At 37.7% G+C, this 23,166-nt stretch overlaps 1 protein-coding gene across 1 annotated transcript in view; it reads right to left on the bottom strand.

Moving 5' to 3' along the window:
* LOC150075926 (ubiquitin-conjugating enzyme E2-24 kDa-like) overlaps positions 1–21,749 on the bottom strand; it is a 53,190-nt gene extending 31,441 nt beyond the window's left edge. Inside the window, exons 1-3 of the mRNA XM_090388031.1 lie at positions 21,712–21,749; positions 21,064–21,240; positions 20,541–20,591 (exon numbers count right to left, since the gene is read on the bottom strand). Coding sequence (XP_090244157.1) covers positions 20,541–20,591; positions 21,064–21,218 — 206 coding nt within the window. The 5' untranslated portion in view covers positions 21,219–21,240; positions 21,712–21,749. The remainder of the gene's footprint in view (positions 1–20,540; positions 20,592–21,063; positions 21,241–21,711) is intronic.
* Between the last annotated feature and the right edge of the window lie 1,417 nt (positions 21,750–23,166).

Below are 23,166 nucleotides of genomic sequence, written 5' to 3'. Positions count from 1 at the left end.
TGGGTTATCCAGTTTTCTCTCTGACCGCTCATTGAGGGTGATGGTAGATGGCTCTCTGTCTTCTAACTTCTCCACTAATGCTCGTGTCCCCCAAGGTTCAGTTCTTTCTCCCTACTCTTTTCCTCTTGTTATTAATGACATTCTTCCATTGACTGGAAATTCTATCCATAGTTTTGCTGATGATAGCACATTGCATTCTACTTTCCAGTTTGAGAAACCTTTCCCTGCTCAATCAGCTTCAACTTCTCAAATATCTGCTACCAAATCCTTAAATGCCTATCTCCAGGTAACTCTCCAGTGGTACAAGGACTTAACTGACTTCAATCCTTCTAAAACTCACTCCTGTCTTATATCTCGCAAAAAGGATTCTTCTGTTCCTATGCTTATCTTTGGTGACACTCCGATTTCTAGGCAAGATGATATATCTCTTTTAGGGATTACCTTGACTTCTAATATCTCTTGGCACAAGCATGTTACAAATATTGCTTCCTCTGCATCTAAAAAAAAAAAACACTTTGTTTTCTCTATCGCTTTCGGCATTACCTTACTTCCAAACAGCTGTTCACTCTATACCAAACACGGGGGATGCGGAAAGGTCAGGGAATGACCATCGCATATCCCGGAGCAATATGGCCTTACTTGCTAATGCTCCTAAAAATCAAACAACAACAACAACTCTATACCAGGGGTGGCCAACCAGTCGATCGCAACGTATTTTAAATATATATAAAAAACAGATTAGTCAAAATCTAAATATTATTATTATAAAATTATATTATTATTATTAAATATAAATATTATTATTATGCGTCCCACTGCATACCATCACTAAAAAATTCTTACCTAAAATAGCCCAGATCTACCCTAAAGCTCTATCATGGTACAGCCCAGGGTTATATACCACTTTCCTGATTACAGGCCATGGATCCATAAATCACAAACTTGCCTCTATAAACATCGTATATGACCCTCGCTGTCTTTGTGGTGATAACAAAGACTGGGATCACCTATTTTATGCTTACCCGCTCTACGAGGACCTACAAACATTGCTCATATCAAAAATACATGCCTTGCCTCGAGGAAATTAACATTTTCTGATCAATGAGGAAGACCAGTACCATGCTTTCTCTGCCTTCGCCCATGATCTCTTCACCATAAGAAGATCACTGGTGCAACATCCTGGAACTGATGCACATTGATAATACCCTTTTCTCATATACTAAACATCTTCACCTAGATTGTGACCACTTCTAGCTACTGAACTCGACACTCAGGTCGCTTGAATTGTTTCATCCGTGTCTCTCTTGATACATGGTTGTCTTTCCACCCTCTCGAGGGCCCTCTTTTTCTACTTCCGCTTAGGCGGGAGAATTCCCACCCAACCTGCAGAGGATGCCTTCCCTTACATCCTCCGTCGCTCTGTCTATACCTCCTTTCCTTTACCCTCTCCGGTACATCTTGTACTCCCTGTACCCTATATATATATATATATATATTTTTTTTTTTTGGTTTCTTTCCAGGAAGCTCAGGCGACCTGGAGGAGACTAGCCAAAGAATTATGGGCAGCCTGGCTACCTCCTAGTGGTGTGTGCGGGCAACGTGGGGTCCCACCGGGGGACCTGGAGCCAAAAGCCAGGACCCCCAACAGAACCCAGCACAATACTTCATTTACAACACAAAAAATTTTTCTGGCTTTCACAGTGATACTGTTTGTCTCCACAGAGTTCATATGGTGCAGATGTGGGAAACCACCGGAGGCATCTTTCCCCCAACACTAGGCATACGCTTATTACAAATCCATTGAACCACATGACTACTCTTGTTTCTGCACAGCCAGTGCGCTTGTTTAGTAAAAATTCAAGCAGTTTCGTTGAGGAGAGCATAGTGTATGCGTCAAATCCTTATTTAGCTTACTTAATATTAATAACCGGACAGTACTTATACATTACTTTAATATTTGACTTAAAATGAATACTACAAAAAAGAGTTGTTTGTTATTTGGTTTTTAGGAGCATTAGCAACTAAGGCCATATTGCTCCGACCAGGGATATGTGGTGGTCATTCCCCCGACCTTTCCGCATCCTGTGTATCTGGCGGTCATGGGCTCGAACCCCCGTCTAATCAAGAAGCGTGTGCTACGCACTGCCACTCCTGCCCACCTGGCTATGGAGGCACCTCGAAAAAGAGTAAAACATATCATTTTCATCAAGGGTGGGAACTAGAATACTTTTTTCTAATGATAAAAGAAAAATGTTGTTGTTTGATTTGCAATGCTTCCGTGGCCATACCCAAAAAAAGGAAATTTATAAAGGCACTTCAGCACACTCCATGGTAATTACTAATAGGTTTTTCTGCCTAATAATGACCTTAGAAAAAATAAATTAAAAGAAATTAAATCCAGATTATTTGCACAACAAAATTTCTTCATGACATCTAATTTACAATCTAAAGCAGTAACTATTGCATCATTTAAAGAGTCATCTTCTTGCAAAAAAATACAAACCATTTTCTAATGGTCAATTCATCAAAGACTCATTTTTAGAAATAACAGATTCTCTTTTTGAAAATTTTAAGAAAAAAAATTAAATAAAAGTGCTCTTCAAGATCTGCAATTATCTCGAAATACTGTGATGCGACGCATCAAAAAAAAATGAGTAAAAATGCGAGTGAATAATTGCATGCTCATATTGCTAATTTTGTGTACTGTTCTTTACAACTGGATTAATCTAAAGACATCAGTGATACAGCTCAATTGCTCGTTTTTATTCGTCTGGGTTTCGATGATTCTGTCACTAGAGAAGAATTGCTGAGTATGGTTTTGTTAAAAGAAAAACACAGAGGTCTTGATATATTTAACACATTCAAAAATTTTATTGAAAACAATAAATTACCACTATTTATGCTTGCATCAATAACAACAGGTGGAGTTAAAGCAATGACAGGGCATCTTAACGGATTCATCGCATTGTGACAAAATTTACATCTAATTTACAATCTAAAGTAAATTAGATTGTAAATCCTTTTTCAAAAGGATGATGAATTCCCAGAATTTTTGCGTTACCACAGTACTGTATCAATATTTTACTGGCTAACATGTGTTAGCTAGCAAAAGATTAAATACTTAAATACTAAAAGTGTCATGGACATAGCTTTCAAAATTGTGAATTCCATCAGAAAACTATCTCTTCAAAGGAGACTTTTCAAAATGCGACTCGATAAAAATGAACCAGATCTGATATCACACACAGATGTGAGGTGGCTGAGTCGGAGTAAGTTTCTACAGAGATTTCAAAATTTGCTGAATTAAATTTAAAATTTTGTTGATCAGAGGGGAGATGATTATCAGCAGCTACAAGATACGGAGTGGTTGTGTGATCTGATTTTTTTTGGCAGATTTTACCAGTAAATTAAGTGATCTGAATTTGGAATTACAAGGAAAATATAAAAATGTGGGTGACATGATTAGTAGTATTTTTGCATATAAATATCAAGTTTTGGCAATGACTAAGGATCTCAAAGAAAAAAAAAAAAAAAAACGATCATTTTGCAAAGATGCAAGATCATTTGCAAAAATATCCTGTTTTTGAATTTAATACTGAAAAATGTTTCTGAAATTGAGAAAGTTGCGGATGATTTTGAAACCAGATTCAGTGATTTTAAAACAATTGAAGACATTATTCAATATATTTCTTATCCATTTAAATGTCGACTTAGATATGGAACAAATTACAGAAAAAACAAAGCTGAGATTTTTCACATGGAGAAAATATTACTTGAAAATGAAATTATTACATTGCGAAACGATATCTTCCTAAAAGCCAGATCATCAGAAAAAGACTTTTGGAAATATGATTGCTGAGAAAAGTACCCAAATGTAAAAAAATGCAGTGAACTTGTTAATTCCTGTTTTGGTTCCACATATCTATGTGAATCGGCCTTTTCGCATTTGAAAAAAAACAAAGATGAAGAATCGCTCTACTCTTACGGTCTTGCATACAGAAGATTCTTTACAGTTGGCCTTATCACAGTATATCCCGATTTTGAAAGCTTGGCAGATTACCTGAAGGCACAAACTTCACATAAATTAAAAATTTAAATACGCATGACATTAAAATAAGAATTCTGAAGTGTATTTAATTTTAAAATTTATAAATAACATTTTTCATTATGTGTTGATTAACTTTATTAACCATGTGCAATGAAATCCTTGAGATGGTAGATCGTGGCACATTTTGAAGAAAAAAAGTAGATCGCATCACAAACTAAGTTGGCCACCCCTGCTCTATATAAATCGCAAATCCGCCCTACCATGGAATATTTGTTCCCACATCTGGGGTGGTTTCACCAAAACTTCTCTCAGGCTTCTAGATTCCATTCAGTTATTTTTTTTTTTTTTAGGAGCATTAGCAACTAAGGCCATATTGCTCCGGGATATGCGGTGGTCATTCCCTGACCTTTCCGCATCTTCCGTATTTGGTGGTGATGGGCTCGAACCCCGGTCTAATCAAGAAGCAAGTGCTCCGCACTGCTGCTCCTTCCCACGGAGGCACAGATTCCATTCAGAAGAGGGCAGTTAGGTTAATTAATGACTCATCTCTAACAGAGTCTCTACACTCTCTGTTTCTGCTGCATGCCTTTTTATTCCATGGACACTGTTCTTCTGAATTGGGCTCTATAATTTCTGCTCTCTCTTTCAAAACAGTCTGAACGTGCCGCCACCAACCAACATCCATTTACTGTCCAACTTCAAATCCACAGAACCAACTTTTCATCTTCCTCATTTATTCATTCAACTGCCATTTACTGGAACAACCTTCCTTCATATGTATTTCCTGAAAATTAGTCTATAGTTCAAGTCTAATGTCAACAAATATCTTCTTTTGTCTTCTCAACCTCCAACCCATGCACGGTACTAAGTACTATAGGTTCTAATACCTATAGTTCTTAGTACCATACTTTAAATAAAAGGAGGTAATGAAACCAATGAATGACAGGCTAGCAACTTCACAAGCTTGAACAGTTACTATGGATATACCTGATTAAAGGATGACAAGCAAATGGGAGGAGAGGGGCAAAATTCAATGCGAGTCCCTTTTAAGTATCAGTATTGGCAAATGATGCAAGGAAGCAAGCTTATATAAGCACAAGCCAAAAAAAGGGGAAAAAAATTCACACTTCACCTGTCCATCCTTCCCATTAATAATGTCTAATTCTTCCATAAATTTATTCAAACTAACCACTTCCGCAAAAATCAGCTTCCCTCTGGTTAAAAGCAAATTTCTGCACATCTATCCTACCATGATTTAAATTTGTGCTCCCACATGTGCACTGTCTCAGTTAGCTTAAGGATGCCTAGCTTCTCAATCCATTCAAACTCTTAAATACCTCGATCAGATCATTTTACAGGTATCTAGTTACCAGACGCTGCAATTTATAGAATTGAAGTTTTTCTTGGTAAGAGTACTGTTTTGTTCCTCTCAAAAATCTCACTGCTTTTCTCTGCACCTGTTCCAACAGATCCTCATCCTTCCTAAAATGGAATTTTCAGACCAGTGAACAGTAGTCAAGATGTGGCCTTACCATTGCTTTACACAGCAGAATAATTATCTCTTTATCCCATGCTGTCTGAAGGCTCGGAGAACTTCATATGAGACTGAACAATTTTCATTCTCTACTACTACTACTTTGTGTGTGGTACCGCACAGATACACTGAGTGGACAGAAATCATGGGATACCTACCTAGTAATGGGTAGGCCCACCTTTCGCCTGGATAAGGGAAGTCACATGGTGAGGCATTGAGTCCACTAGTTCACGAAAGTATTCCACAGGTATTTCCATCCATGCTTGCTGCACCGCTATCCATAATTCCATCGCATTCCTGGGAGGAGCATCCAGAGCTCGAACGGGCCTTTCCACAGCATCCCAAAGATACTCCACAGGGTTCATGTCCGGTGAACAGGAGGCCATTCCATGGTGGTAAAATCAGTGGAATGCTCTTCAAATCATGTTCTAGTCACCACGGCTCTGTAGGTGCACGATGACCCTGAAGGGATGCAGATAGTCTGCAAGGATGGACACAACCTGGACCATTCAGATGCAATGCATCTAGACATACCAGAGGTCCCAACATGTGCCAGTTGAACACGCCCCAAACCACTACCAACCGTCCAACTGCCTGAACAGTTTCTCGTTGACATGATGGGTGCATAGCTTCGTGCGGTTTCCGCCAGACACATGCCCTTCCATCTGCTTGAAATAACCATAAACATGACTCATTGAACCAGGAGATCCACCTCCAATCATCCAAAGCCCAGTGCCAATGTTCTTTCACTCAGTTGAGGCATAGAGTTGTGTCATGGCATTAGTAATGGGACTGGTGACTCGGCAGCTCCCATAACCTATTGTGGCTAATGATCGCCTGATGGTCTTGACAGAGATGTTTCTGGCTCCTCCCTTGAAGTCAGTGGTGATTTGTGCCACTGTCGCTCTCCAGTTGCTGAAACAATGCGAGACTGACGTCGACGGCCAAGTTCATCCACCACCTTTCTCCACCCACAGCACTGTCCACAATAAGATGTTATTCCAGCACAAGTTCATCCACCACCTTTCTCCACGATAAGATGTTATTCCAGCAATGGCATATTCCTGATACACTTTTGATACTGTTGAATGGGGATAGTGCAATTTCTGTACCACTTCCGTGATAGCAACCCATGCGTTGCTATCACGGAAGTAGTAGCAACCCACTATCATCCCTTTTTCAAAGTTTGTTAACTCACAATGTTTATCCATACTGACATCGAATTACCGTCTACGTGAATGGAGTGTTGCAGTGTACCTATATACCTGTGGTGGGTTCGTCCGCTAGCGAGAGGGGTGACAGCGCCGCATTGCCCAGGAACCAGATATTCCATGAATTTTATCCTTTCAGTGTACATAATATGGGGTTACTGCTGCTCATATACAGTACCTTGCATTTGTCAGACTTCAATTGCCACTACTCAACCCATCTACATAAATTTTTAGATCTTGATGCAGTAGCATACCCTGACTACTGCCATTAAAATCCTGCCAACCTTTGTTCCACTGCAAACTTAAGACATTCAGCCTGATATGCCTTCATTAATAAATATATTGAAAACAACAATGGGCCCAGCACTTGGGACAGTCCACTAATAACATTAGTCCAAGAAAAGCAGTGCCCACTGATAACCACTCTGTCTTCTCCCACACAACCATCCCTTTATCCATAACAGTAACTTGCCATTAATGTTACTGCTGTAATCTGTACAGCAGTTCTTCATGTGGAACAGTATTTCAAAAGGTTTTCTGAAATTAAGCATATGATATCAAAACTTCTTTTTTACATCCAGTTCCTTTGTTACTACCTTATAATAATATCAAATCAGATTGATCTGACAATATTGCTCCTTAAAAAATCCATGCTGTGATTGCTGTATAACTGCATTATTCTTTAACCAGTGACTCCATTATTTGACTTGGAACAGAAGTAAAGCTTACAGAATTACACACTTCACCCTTTGACCTGCCCTCTGGGGGAGGTTAAAGGGTGATGGCTGAAACTGGGGAGACATTTGTACATCTCCATCTACAAGCACCTCCCCTGAATCCAAGAGTGCCTGCATAATTATGTCTAGGGGTTTTTGCCTCTTTTGCTGCTTCTTTTAAATAATTGTACACATCCTATCAACTCCAGGTGCCTTATTTACTTTTAATGAATCTCATAACTATTTATGAGGATCACTAAATAGGACAAAAACTGGTGGTCATAAATACAAAATATTAGGGGAAACTAACAGACTGGAACTTGGGAAATTTGTGTGTAGAGAGTATGTTGTCAACCACTAGAATATAGTACCTCATCACTAAGTGGTTGAGGCTAACAGCTACATTCAACATCTTTTAGCAAAGAGCAGGGCACTTTTTTTTTCTTTGTCCAGTGAAACAAAGCTTGGCTACCTGCATCTTCTGGCCTTTACTAATATTAACTATTAAATTAATATTTTTTTATAAATTAAGACTGAAGATGGTTAGCGAGACCTACAATATCAATAAATGGCCGATTTAAAGTTTCCGCCACTTAACCCATATAAACAATCCTCAGCTAGCTGTAACCCTTGAAATTACATTTAATGCAACTTATGTTTATAGAGCATATTGCTCTTAAAAATTGAAAAATAAACACTAAATATTTGCATTGTACAGTTGCCCATCCAACCATAACTGCATAGAGCAGTCTCAATGTTTCCAGATTTATGAACCTCATAAATCCAGATACATTAAGACTTAGAAAATTGTCTATTCAAATAGTTAAAATAATATTGCAGAGAACTGCTGCACAATTGCTAGTGATGAAGACACTGCAACAATAATATTATAGTATAGTTCTATAAATTATCACCTTGATAAAATTTCCTGAGCAACAAAATAAAAATATTAAAAATATAAATAAACAAATTCAAACAATTTCACAATAATGTTACAAGAGCCTAGACAAATGGTCGTCAACCTATGACCTGTGGGTCAGACAGTGACATGCCAGCATGATTTGCCTGACCCACAGCCGAACATTTTAATTCATTTTAAAAAATTTGCAGATGGAATTAACAAAATTCAAGTTCAGCTTTGTGGATAACTAAATTCAAAGAATTGCACCATGAATTAGAAAAAAATTAAAAGTAATATCTGAATGTTGGGCTTCACTTCCAGCAAAATTTTGCTGTATGAAAAAAATGATTTCAATTTCCATTTTATCTGCATTTGGTTCTTCCTATATGCGCAGACAAAAATATTTTTCAAATGAAATGTTAAATCCATTACGAAGCAGGTTAACAAGAGACAAGAAGTGTGTGCAGTTAAAAGTAACAAAATACCAACAAGATTTAGTAAACCTTTCTAAAGAAATTCAGCATCAAGGAAGCCATGAAAAATCCTTACAATTCATTATTAAAAATTATATTTAAAAAAATGTATCATTAAATATTATTACTACACGTATATAAATAAATTTATTTAGAATTAAATTTAAAAATAAAGATTTGTGAATGATTTTTTTAATTTAGTACATAGTTGACACTACACAATCGGTAATAACACTACATAGTTGTCATTATCAATCGATTGTTATGACCATCAAAAAAATTCGAAAAGAAAGATGTCACCCGCCACTAGCCTAGACCCTTACAGCCACTACAGAGTACTGAGCTAGTTTATGACAGCAGCTGTAATGCTCTGGTATCAGCATGTATTTATCTATATATTTACTATGTATAGCAGGCCATATGGCTCTAGTATGCATTTCTGCTATAAAATATATTTAGTAACACGATTTCCAAAGTAAAACTTTGGAAATCGTGTATATAATTTGTATATAATTTTGTATATAATTTATAGTTGTAGTGGCAACTATAAATTATATACAAATGTGAGAAACTCTGCTATAGTTTCCTTAAGTAGCACGCCTTTTAATGTGAATAAACTCTTGCTCTCATGTGATTGACTAGTATTTTAAAAATTCAACTCCATATCAACAATTTATTGATGTTATTCAATCCCAACCTAGGGGGCATTTTTACCAAACTCCACTTGTCAGTTGTTCCTAACTCTACCCAACATATACTGCCTCTCAAACAGTACATCCTGCAAGCATCATCAGGTATAGAAAGGTTTTTCAAAGTGAGCAATATGTCATAATTAATTGCAAATTTCACAACTCAGAAATATATATAGCCAGGCCTCACATAACGCGAATTCAATTAACACTTTTCAGTTACTGCTATTTGAAAAAAATGATACCACCTTTCCTCATGCAAATTTCCAGTTAATGCGATCTTTTTTTTTTTTTTTTTATGCGATAGTTGAAAAGATCTGAATTGCACGTTAACCTTACCGCATGTCGGACAGGCAATAAACAAAATGTTTGCCTGCTGCCTGCCTCAGTGTGTTTCATCAACCAGCGGAAGAAGACATGTTGCTTGTTTGTCTCCCGCTAATAAAGTCAATGCAGACTTGCATTTAAAAATTCAAATTTTTAAATGAGCCTGATGAAAATGTTACAGCGAAGGAGATAACAGTAAAAGAACTAGATGAAATCTTTCGTATTGCAGAGAACCTCAAACAAAAGGTATCAGGTTCTCTGCGATATTTATTTCGCCAGGGCCCAGGGAAGATTGTTGTCGGCTATTGGAAATTGATTGATGAAAAGAGAAAGTCAACACTGTTCAAATATTTCTGCAACAGTCATTTCTTCATTGTGTATTTTATGTCAGAGGTTACCAAACATTCTTGGTTCATGGGGCCCTTAGTGTTTCAGTAATTTTTTCACAGGGCACCTAGACCAAAAGAAATACCTAACAGTTCTGTTTAGTTAGGTCCAAACAACTTAATAGGAAATGTTGAAACCGTGAACTACCTCGAGCTAATAGTTCGCACAGTGTCCGACAGATGTCGAGTATTACTGTTTCCCTTGAAAATTTAAAATATTCTGCAGCGCACAGTTTGGGAACCGCTGTTTTATGCAATAAACATTTAATTCCATAATTATTTTCACTATCTTTTACATTGTATACAGTTAAAAAGTTATTTAAAAGGTATTTTTAAAATTCTTTATGGACATTCTAGAAGGTCAAGGACCAATTATAATTTTTCCTATTTATTATATTCAATTAACACGTTTTCGTTCTGTGCAATGCATTAGCATTAGTAGAGGCATTTGATGCAAGAAAGCAAGCTTATGCAGCATCAGCCAAAAAAAAAAAAAAAAAAAAAACCACTTCCACTTCACCCCTCTGTTCGTACAAAATACCTGTCCAGCTGAGCCTTAAACTTATTTAGGCTATCAACCTCCACCACAAGGGATGGAAGTCTGTTCCACCAACCAACCACCCGCTGGCTAAAGGCAAATTTCCGCACGTCTATCCTACATCTGTCTTTCCTCAATTTGAATTTATGCCCTCTCAGGTGATTATTCTGAGCTAGAGGAAGAATCCCATCAGCATTGAGCATGCTTAAACCATTCAAGGCTTTATACACCTCTATCAGATCACCTCGCTGGTGCCTAGTCTCCAGACACTGTAATTTGCAAAACTTAAGCCTTTCTTCGTAAGAGCACCCCTTTGTTCCATTCACTAATCTTGTTGCCCTTCTCTGTACTCGTTCCAGCAGCTCTACATCCTTCTTGAAATGAGGCCTCCAGACCTGTATGCAGTACTCTAGGTGTGGCCTGACCATCGCCTTATACAATGGAATAATCACCTCACTTCATATCTGCCTGCACAACCACCCCCAAGTCCCTTTCATTCTCTACCACTGTCAGTGTTGTACCATAGAGTTGATACGTTGCTCTGGGGTTGCTGTTGTTGTTGTTTGGTTTTTAGGAGCATTAGCAACTAAGGCCATATTGCTCCAGGATATGCGGTGGTCATTCCTTAACCTTTCCGCATCCTCCGTATTTGGTGGTGACGGGCTCGAACCCCGGTCTAATCAAGAAGCGTGTGCTACGCACTGCTGCTCCTTCCCACCTGGCTACGGAGGCGCCTGGGGTTGCTGTTTCCCATGTGTAGTACTTTACATTTGTCAATGTTAAACTTCATTTGCCACCTCTCAGCCCATCTGCTCAACCTTTCCAGATCCTGTTGCAGAAGCATAGTGTCAGTAGTGTCCTTGACAACCCTGCCAACCTTTGTATCGTCTGCAAACTTGGACATTAATCCCGATATACCATCATCAATATCATTTATAAATACAGAAAACAATAATGGACCCAACACTGAGCCCTGAGGGACTCCACTAATAACATCAGTCCACGATGAGCAGTGTCCATTGATTACCACTCTCTGTCTTCTCCCCCTCAACCACCCCTTTATCCATAGCAGCAATTTGCCTCCAATGTCACACTGCTCCAATTTGTGTAGCAGTCTTCCATGTGCAACAGTATCAAAAGCCTTTCTAAGATCCAAGTATATAATATCAAAGTTATTCCCTGCATCCAGTTCTTTTGTGACTGCATCATAGTATCCAATCAAGTTGGTCAGGCAAGACTTCCCCTTAACAAAACCATGCTGTGTCTGAGCTATAACTGAAGTCTTGTCTAAATGATCCTGCAGTGCGTCTTTAACCAGTGCCTCCATTAATTTTCCTGGAACAGAAGTCAAGCTCACAGGTCTATAATTACTTGTGTCAGCCTTTGATCCTCCTTTGTGAATTGGGGTCACATTTGCACATTTCCAGTCTATGGGTACCTCCCCTGAGTCCAAGGAAGCTCTCATAATTATGGCTAAGGGTTTGCTTACTTCCTTTGCTGCCTCCTTTAATATAACTGGATAGATCCCATCCACCCCGGGTGCCTTTCTTGTGTTTATCTTCAACAGTTTCTCCTCCACTTTACTCCCAGTTATTTCAAGATTCTGTAACTTACTGCTAGAGATGAATACACCTCTGGCATTCCCCTCGCTGAATAACTCCTCATGTGTGAATGTCGATGCAAAATATTCATTTAGTTTGTTAGCCACCTGAGCAGGATCATCAACACTTGACCCATCAATATCAAGTGGACCAATCTGATTCATCCCTTTCCTTCTAGAGTTTACATAAGTAAAGAACTCTTTGCTGTTTTTCTTTGCATCCCTTGCCAAGGATTTCTCGTAATCTGCCTTCGCCTGCCTAACCTCCTTTGTAACTTGGTTGCATATCAACTTGTATCTATCATAGGCTTCTGTGTCATGTGTTAATTTGTAAGTATCCCATGCATTTTTCTTCTCTGCCATATGCCTCCTTAGTTCATCTGACATCCATTTTGGCCTAAACCTTGAATAATATTTCTTAGTTGGTATGTAAAGCCTAGTAGCTTCCAAGATAAGTTCTTTGAATGCTTCCCATTTTGAATTTGCTGTTGGTAACATCATCAGTTGGACCCACTGTATAGAATTTAAATACTGTCTCAGTCCATCGTAGTCGCCTTTACGGAAGCAATAACCCTTCCCTTCCCTTTACCCCTAATGGTAGTTACCTCTTTGAGTAAATCCCACTTCAGCACACTGTGATCACTGCCACCTAGTGGTTCATTTATCTGCAGATTCTTAATGCATGAAGAATCACTGCTGATAATCAAATCAAGAGTATTACTCCCTCTAGTTGCCTCCAGAACATGCTGATGTAGAAAACAATCATCCAATAAATCCACAAAAGCCCTGCTAGTGTGTGAGTATCCAGCCCCCAAATTCCAGTCAATATCTGGGAAATTAAAATCTCCCATTATAAGACACTCTGATTTACTGGCCCACTCTATTTCCCTGTACAGTTCCTTATTATACTCATCAGAGTCATTAGGCCTATAGCACACTCCTACTCTCAATTTTGATCTCCCAATGTTTATGTCACACCAAACTGACTCCACACTGCACTGTCCAGCGATGTCGACTGGCTTCACTTCCTTGGTTTTTATGTGTTTCTTAACTAATAGCATAACACCTCCCCCCTTCCTATCCTGTCTATCCTTTCTGTAGACGTTGTACTCCCCAAATTGCAGTTCCGCATCCCTTATATCTGTGTGACACCACGTCTCTAAAACCCCAACAATATCTGCCTTTGATGTTTTGAGCAATACCTGAAATTCATCAAATTTATTTACTAAACTCCTAGCATTGGTGTACACGCAAGTATACCTGCACCTGTTTCTATTCTTAGCTACCCTAACACAACCCATATGTTTACTTGTACCACAATGGCTCCCAGCAGTCTCTGAAATACCATGCATCTTGTTTTTCAGGCTTCTGCTCATTCTAATAGAAGCAGTGCAAGAATCTCTTTCACCTCTGCCAGTGGCTACTGTCAATCTATTGGTCTTTGTCTCCCCCCAAGCTAGCAGTTTTCCGACCCACCTAACACTGCCTCGATAGCATCAGCAAATATTCTTGCACCCTTTCTATTTAAGTGTATCCCATCCCTGTAGAAGCAATCTCTCCTGTTAACAAGTACAGTCCAGGCTGAAAAAAATTCTACCCCTTGAGCCTTGCACAATCTTTCCAGGGCCGAATTGATCGACAAGGCTCTCATCATATACTCCCTCCTATCGTGTCTGGGCAGAATTGCAGACACTTTCAAATTCAACCCTAATTCTTGGCTTTTGTTCAACAGTGACCTGTACTTGTTAAGTAATTCTGCCGGTCTCCTACTCTTAATATTATTAGTGCCAACGTGCACAACTATATCACCTTTTGTGCCCTTAAAAGGTGATATTCGCTCTACAACGTCATCAACCTTTGCCCCTGGCAGACATACCCTGGTCCTGTTCCACCTATCTTTTTTACAAAGCATGTTCCCCGTTTCCCTGACAATAGAGTCACCAACAACTACTAGTTCCTTCGGGACCAGCGCATTCTGCCTTGGGGGTTGTCTCTGTGTCACGCGATGCCCAAGTGCAAGCTCTGGCGTTGATGTGGGCAGCTGAGAGCTTGATGGGCCCCTCAATTTAGTTTCTTCGAGGGCATCCACCCTGTCCTTCAAGCTCTCATATAGGCCCAAAAGAACGCCGAGTTGTTGCCTGATATCGATACACTCCTTGCATCGCGCACACACAAAGACATCCCCCTTGGCAGTATCATGTCCCGTACCCGATTGCTCTGCAAACATCAAGCAAACAGTGCATTTTATAAGGCTGTGAGTCAGAGGACAACTGTCCCCCTCAGTTCTGCTCTGAGCCACAGCACTTTCATTAGCTTGAGCCTTTTGCTTTGCTGCTCTGGTCTGAGTCATGATTCTATTAATTTATTAATTAATTATGTTATGTTATTAATTATATTACGTTTGTAATCTAAGTCGTTATATGTATTTATTTAAACGTACAATTTAACTGCTAACAAAGTTCAACTAACGCTATCTAGTACGGTATATAACCTACGGTATATCTAGTACGGTATCACAATGGCGGGAAAGTTAATAACGGTAGCGGTAGTTACGAACACGTGGAAACCCTTACCGATACTTTTACAAGGCCGAGTAAAGAATAAATACACCAAATTAATCAAAAAATCACAAAATAATGTTATACTACTAAATTTAAATCAAAAGTTTTAGAAAAACAATAATTTCAAATCAATAAATAAGAAAAATCCACTTAGCGGCTTGGAACACGACCGTCACTAGTAGCCTCGTCAGCAGACTGAGCTGACGAGGCTACTAGTGACGATGCACTCACAGGAAGAATTAATCACGTTAATCGAGGCCAGCCTGTATATAACAAATATGCGGAAATTATTTCTAGCATTACATCCGACACAAAGTTTGGCAGAAATCAGAAAATGTGTAGATTCAGGAAGCTATAGTCATGTCCTGATGGTCGTATAGAAATTACAATAGCTGATAACACTTGAAGTACATTTTTTTTTTTTTTTAAATATAAAATTTTCAAAAAGTGTGCTGGATATTTGAGAATTTCAGATTTTCGACTGTCACAATTATAAGGTTTTACTGTATATATATATATATATATATATTTACTGGAATTTTGGCTACTTAGAGAAATGGTGTATAGGAAGTCCTTGTTGTTCATCATAGTTGTGTTCCTAGGATTGCAACGAACAACAAGGGGCCAATCAACCTCCACAAGTATTGACTTGCATATGACATGAATTGCACGAATGATATGTTCCAAAGGCAAAAACAAAATTTACGTAAATAAAAAACAGTGTTCCTTAACATTACATTTATCATTTTTAATAAACTATAAAAATATTAAGGAAAAAAACAATTGCCAGCTCAACTCCCCCTCCTCACTCTGTGCATTTCTTGACCCTCCCTCCATCATAATTCATGTTCTCGAGTTGCCAACTGTTTTTCTTCTTAGTATAAACTATGTGTAATATAAGCTATAATTAAACAAAAACGTCACCACTATTTCTGCAAGGACTTGGATACTGCAGTCTCATTATTCTTAAAGAAAAAACTAATTTTTGGTTGTTTTATTTGCTTTTCTTTCTCTTTGTAACAAAAAATTTAAAGCTTCTTCACTATCAATTTTACCAAATTCTTGCTTTACATGCATATGTAAATTTCTTTAAGAACTTCTATTAATTTCATTAATAACTGTAAGAATGGTGTTAAAACATCTGAAGATTTGAAGAATTTTAAGCTTTTTATTTTTCAGTTATTCTTGAAAATATTTAATTAAAAGTAACTTTAAGATTGTAATGAAATTTATAAATTTTGAAAAATTTTCAATAAATACACAAAATAAACCAATTTAACAGCAATATGAGAGATCATGGTGTGTACATGATAGACAAGAGGCAATGAATTAATGCAACAATGAGGACTTCCTGTACAGTGTTTACTTATTTAAGTAGCCAGAAGCCATTCCAGCTTCCTTGAGCAGATTCTAGTAGGAGTTTCTAGGAAGATTCTAGGCAGTTAATAATATATGCCATAGATTGCAAGATCTTACACCCCCTATATTGAAAACAAACAGGCCAAGGATGGCTGACAGATTCATACCACTAGGGCACTAGAGTTGATTGATCTATGGTTTACTTAATATTGGAACTGACCCTCAAAAAGGTTAATTCACATGTGACATAGGAAATCACAATGTGGTATAGTTTTCTCAGGACACTGTTGCTTGACTACAATCCTGATACACATGAAACAATCAACATTATGCTTCAGGATGCTGCTGAAATCATAAAATCTCTGTATGCAATCCAATATTTTGAATAGAGGCAGTGAAAATTTAGTGAGGAAATCACAAATTCTCACTGTATTTAGAATAAAGAACAGCAATGGCATGTAGTGTAGTGTTTGTCATTTGGTTTTTAGGAGCATTAGCAACTAAGGCCATATTGCTCCAGAGATATGTGGTGGTCATTCCCTGACCTTTCTGCATCCTCTGTATTTGGTGGTCACTGGCTCGAACCCCAGTCTAATCAAGAAGCGTGTGCTACGCACTGCTGCTCCCGCCCACCTGGCTACAGAGGCGCCATGTAGTGTAGTGCTTGAAGAGTACAACTATATACTTTATGTGGACACTGTACAAACATTTTAACTCTTGATAAAGGCTCAGTATGGATACCAGAATGCCATTCTAGTTCTTCATATGCATTGCTAATGTCGCATATATGTGCTAACTGCCTTCTGCATGTATTATCCTGATTAGCATTCCATTTAAAAGGCCTACTCTTGATAATATCAGGTTTAAAAGAGTAGTGTTAAGCACGAGTGTGAGCTGCTGTATAAAGTGCAAATGTTGGAATTACTGCAATGTTTTTCAATTAAAAAGAACGAATTCATCCTTATGTTCCAGTATAGCTACATGTCAATGTTTTTCAATTAAAAAGAACGAATTCATCCTTATGTTCCAGTATAGCTACATGTCAAGAGAAGCCTTAACAACCTTGTTATCATGCAGCCACATATAATACTTAGTTAAAAATATAATGGGCTGTGTATTTTTAATAGCAGTTTGAACTAGGCCAGTCCTAGAGCTCAGAGAGCCTAGATGCAAGAATTAATGTTGTTCCTGCCTGGATTGATTGGGCCCCCAATCATTTTGACAAAAGTTTATTGGGACTAGGGGCCCTTTTCAGTCCAGGACCCAAGTGCATTGCACCTGTTACAATCACCTAAGGACAGGTCTTGGTTTGAACACTCAAATGTGCAACATTCATACAAGCAAGCTATGTTTGTTTGTTGTAGGATTTTAGGCACATTAGCAACTTAGGCCATATTGTGCTATATATATATGTCTGCATATTCTGTGGTCAATTTGCTATTTGATGAGGGGGGGGGAAGTTTTCGTGAGGAAAAACCCACTACCCTCACCTGAGATCGACTAAATTTAACCCCAGGGGCTCACATCTGGTGAGTATGGGCTTGGCACACACAGAGTATCTCCTTCTTGGTGACTGACACACACACACTCTCTGGTTTTTTTTTTCCCCCTTCGGCTGGTGCAGCATAAGCCTCGGGCTTCCTTGCACCATATGGCTGATGATAACAATAATGCAGCCACATTGCAAAAAAGGCCCATAAAAATTCTTCGTGTCATTGGGATTCATTCTGTAGTCTTTTCCACCCAGTGTGGGGAGTATGATGATTATACCAGATGTGCTACCCATGAGGGCAAGCAAGCTATCATGTCTGCAAGCTAGCATTAGTCTATCTCTCTCTCTCATTTAAAAAAATAAGTAAATACCACACAATATTTCATCACTGAATGAACAGGAGAATGTGGGCACTTAAGAGAATTCTAACAGCCCAAGAGTAATTACAGACCAGTTAGTTTAACTTCTGTTCCAGGTAAAATAATGGAGTCACTGATTAAAGATGCATTGCAGGATCATCTAGACAAGACTGCAGCAACAATTCAGACACAGCATGGGTTTGTTAAGGGAAAGTCTTGTCTGGCAAATTTGATTGGATACTATGATGTGGATACAAAGGAACTGGATGCAAAAAATAATTTTAATATCATATACTTAGATTTCAGGAACGCTTTTGACACTGTTGCAAATGGAAGACTACTGTACAAATTGGAGTAGAATGGTATTAAGGGTAAATTGCTACTATGGATAAAAGGGTGGTTGAGTGGGAGAAGACAGAGGATGGTAATGGATGCTGCTCTTCGTGGACTAATGTTATTAGTGGAGTCCCACAGGGTTCGATGTTGGGCCCACTGTTGTTTTGTATATTTATCAATGATATTGATGAAGGTATATCAGGCGTAGCGTCGAAGTTTGCAGATGATACAAAGGTTGGCAGGGTTGTTAATGACAGTAATGGCAGTGTGCTACTGCAACAGAATCTAGAAAATTTGGGCAGATGGGCTGAGAAGTGGCAACTGAAGTTTAACATTGATAAATGAGAAGTACTGCATATGGGTAGAAGTAACCCCAGAGGAATGTATCAACTGTGTGGTACTACACTTAGGGTGGTAGAAAATGAAAAAGATATGGGAGTAATTGTGCAGTCAGATATGAAGTTTTCTGAGCAATGCAGACAGGCTGCAAGAGCAGGTCATGGGGTTTTGTCAATGATATACAGGAATTTTTCTAGCAGGGAAAAGGAGGTGATTATCCCTTTGTAAAAGGCAATGGTCAGGCCATGCCTTGAGGCTTCATTTTAGAAAGGATGTGGATTGCTTGAGTGTGTACAGAGAAGGGCAACAAGATTGGTGAAGGGAATGAAGGGATCCTCTTACGAAGAGAGGCTTAAGTTCCGCAAATTGCAGCAGATGGAGACTAGGCACCTGCGAGGTGATCTGATTGAGGTGTATAAGGCCTTGAATGGGTTGAGCATGCTGAATTCTGATGGGATTCTTCCACTTGTTCAGATTATGAACCTAAGTGGGCATAAATTCAAATTGAGGAAAGACAGTTGTAGAATAGATGTGCGAAAATTTGCCTTCAGCCAGCAGGTGGTTAACTGCTGGAACAAACTTCCGTCTATCGTTGTGGAAGTTGATAGCTTAAATAAATTCAAGGAGGAACTAGACAAACTTTTAGAGGGAATGGTTATGTGAATTTTTTTTATTTTTATTATTATTATTTATTTATTTTTTATTTTTGGCTGATGCTACATAAGCTCATACGCTTGCTTTCTTGCATCACATGCCAATATTACTATTAATCCCAGAAGAAAAATGTTCATTTATTCCCGCTGCAAATGTAACTGTTTACAAAAAATTTATCTTATTGATATTAATTATACAGAAATTTGAATTAGTGGATTTTTTTAACATCTAGTTTCCAGTAATTTACTCTGTGGAAATTCTGTATAGTCAAATTTTATTTTTCTGTCATCTATCTCCTCAAAATAAATTGTAATAGTAATAGGCATATAATGGAAGGAAGCCACAGGCTTTTGCTGCACTGGCCAAAAAGAAAAAAGCTTAACCTGTGTGTGGGAATTAGTTACATGTTATTCCTACCCAAATCTAATGTTTCAGGGATTAAGCATGAAACTAATTCCTGCACTCTCCACCCTTCTTTAGTTAATTTTTAGGAAAAAGAAGATAGGACAGAATATTTAAGTTTCTACTTCATATAACTAAGGAAAATAGTAAATTCAAATTAACTGACAAAAGATAAATGTGAACTATCTTTATAACAGAAAAATTTTCTCTTCCTGTCATAGTTTTACATATTAACAACTCTCACATCTACAAATGTAAACTAAGTGCAGATATAATGCTAAATGTAAGTTTGGATATGATGGGGATAGGGAACTAAGTGCAGATATAATGCTAAATGTAAGTTTGGATATGATGGGGATAGGATAGGGAATAGTGCAACAAGATCTTTTCCTGGGTGCCAAACTTCCTTGACATGCTGCTGGACAAAGGGTTGATAAGATTTCTCATATCCATATACTTTTGTATAGTATAGATATAGTATAGTTACACAGTGAACATCAGTTTCCTGTTTGTATAAACAAGGTTACTTCTCAGAAAGATTAACAGCATGTTAAGTTCAAACCATACTTGAATGAAAGGCTAAATAGTAATGAGTATAGATATTATTTAACTTACCTACAGTTCGGTGGTGGATCCAATGTAATTTCAGCTAGTTCTTTTTGTATTCTATGGAAGAACAAAATTACTACTACTTTTACGTTCAATAACTTGGGTTCTAATCAATAATTTACAATAGCATTTAAATAAGTAATAATTTTGAAAGTTGCACAGTTTGCAAGAAGATTATCATACTTTGGTTGTTTTCTACTAAGCAGAACTCACCCATTACATTCTTTAATGATTTTTCAATCATGAAAGAAAAAAATAAAAATAAAATTTACTATTTAAGTCAAAGCATAACTACCAAGATTAATTAAATATGATTATTCTAAAATAATTCAATTATACTCTTTTTTTTTCTGTAAACTAGTTTGTACACTTCGCATTTATGCTAGACATAATTTTTCCAAATTTATGTCTAAGATTTATTTAATAAAATAAAGTGCAATTAGCTGTTTCAGATTTGTCAGAAATTATTAAAATGTTAATGATAACAAGGGAAGTAATTTGAAATAACTGGTTATGAAGATACAGTTACCTTTTAGCACTTGTGCTTAACGCTTTGGACATTTTAGGATTTGGTTTTGCGTCCTTGTGTTCTTTCTCGCGCTCCGGATTTGCGTTCGTCGTACTAGTGCTCCGACCTCGGTTATTAGCGCCAGAAGGTCCTGCCTGGGAGCGGTCGCCCGACATAACCCGATTTCGGACCAAACGCCTGCCAACAAAAGGGAAGTACATTTATGCAAAAGTAACTTTAAAAATGATAAACTGTTACTTGAAGAGTCTTGCAGCCATATCATAAATATGCAACTAAGTACATTATACAACTGAACCAAAACAGAAAAAAAAAGGTAAACAGTTTTCTGATAAAAAATAAATAAAAAGTAAATAACAACGTTATGTCGTTATCCTTCCTAGTTCTCAATCTCAAGGTTCAAAGCGCGTGGCCTAGAATAGAGCGAGGCGCGCTGGACTAGTCTCGTTAGTGATGGATTCACTAGTCACCCAACAAAGACATATATCATATGACTATCAATTCCACTAATAATACGTATTATTTAAACAATTTGAATTGCGAACAAGCATAATTAAACCTTCTTTAACGAAATACAAACAACAACTTAGCCTATTATCTCTAAAATCTTTTAAATTTATGAACTAAAATATCATCTCCCAGCCCAAGTACCTATCAAGCTTCCGTTCGAAGGCTGTTCCTGCTGATGAGTTCCCTCCCTCCCCGTCAAGGTGAATGTGGGGGATGTCACCGACGGAGCTGCGGTTACGGTTACAATGTCATAACGATACCTCTCTTGTTGATTGTTTTTAACAAAGAGTCTTGATAACGTGTTAATAAATTGATATATGTTTTAGAGAGTCTATAGAAAAGTAAATCTGAAATATAAAATCTCTGAGTAATGAAAGAAGGGATTGAGATTTTCTAATAAATTTCCCAGCATTCAATTTATGATTCATTGAATTACTTATTTCTAAATACTGTACAATCATTATTCATCCAGTGCTGTAATGCAGTTAAAGATATTGTCTTAAGTAACTTACAATAAGTGAGTAACATTATATATATAATACCGCATTTTTCATTTTAGTATTTCAACTAGAATGGTTGCATATTATTTTTGTGTATGATCTAATAACAGTTTTTAGCATTTTGTGAGTTCTTTTATTTTGTAAGAAAGAATTTCCATATCTCCTCCTGTACCCCAGTGATACAATTTTAAACCATAATTCAGAAATATCGGCACTTAATTTAGTAATTGACACTATGTAAGGCAAGAACAGTCTTGAACTGGACTAAATGCTGTTCCAGTTGACCAGTTTACTGGGTTTCTTTCTGTTTTTTTAAAATTAAGCTCAAAGAATTCTAGTTGTTCAACTTTCAAAAAAGTACCTCCAAATGCCAAGGTAGTCATTACACTACTGCAAGCACATCAATAATTAAGCTGGTATCCAAATGTCAGAACCAATCAGAACTTGTGTGTGCTTGCATGTACTGTGTAAATTTTTGACAAAAAAAATTTGCTAAATATTGGCGTTTCCTTTTGCTAATATTTTTCAGTTCCAGCATTGGCAAACTTTTTATCCTAACTGACGATAAAATAATTTATCTTGGAAACGTATACTCTCTCAGCTAGTCTGCACTGGTAGCACAGTGTTATCGTCATCGTCCTCCCAAACAGGGTGGAAACGGCCCTGGTTTGAATCCCGCGGATGACTCGAATGAGTATAATGAACAATTGTACAGAGAAATAGAGTGGGCTAGTAAATCATAATGTCTTATAATGGGGGATTTTAACTTCCCAGATATTGACTGGAACGTGTGGGTTGATCACTCGCCCACTAGTAAGACTTTTGTGGATTTATTGGATGATTGTTTTCTGCAGCAGCATGTTCCAGCGGCAACCAGAGATTGTAATACCCTTGATCTGGTTATCAGCAGTGATCATTCGTGTATTAAGAATTTGCAGATAAAGGAACGACTATGTGGCAGTGATCACAGTGTACTGATGTCGGATTTCCTTAAAGATATAATTACCATCAGGGGTAAAGGAAAGGGTTTTTGCTTCCTTAAAGTTTCATACCTATTAAGAAATATTGTTCAAGGTTTAGGCCTAAATGGTTATCA

Source organism: Mastigoproctus giganteus, chromosome 13 (assembly GCF_048544385.1).
Source record: "Mastigoproctus giganteus isolate SK-2022 chromosome 13, ASM4854438v1, whole genome shotgun sequence".
NCBI lineage: Eukaryota > Metazoa > Arthropoda > Arachnida > Uropygi > Thelyphonidae > Mastigoproctus > Mastigoproctus giganteus.
This window is presented reverse-complemented; position numbering and strand designations above follow the sequence as displayed.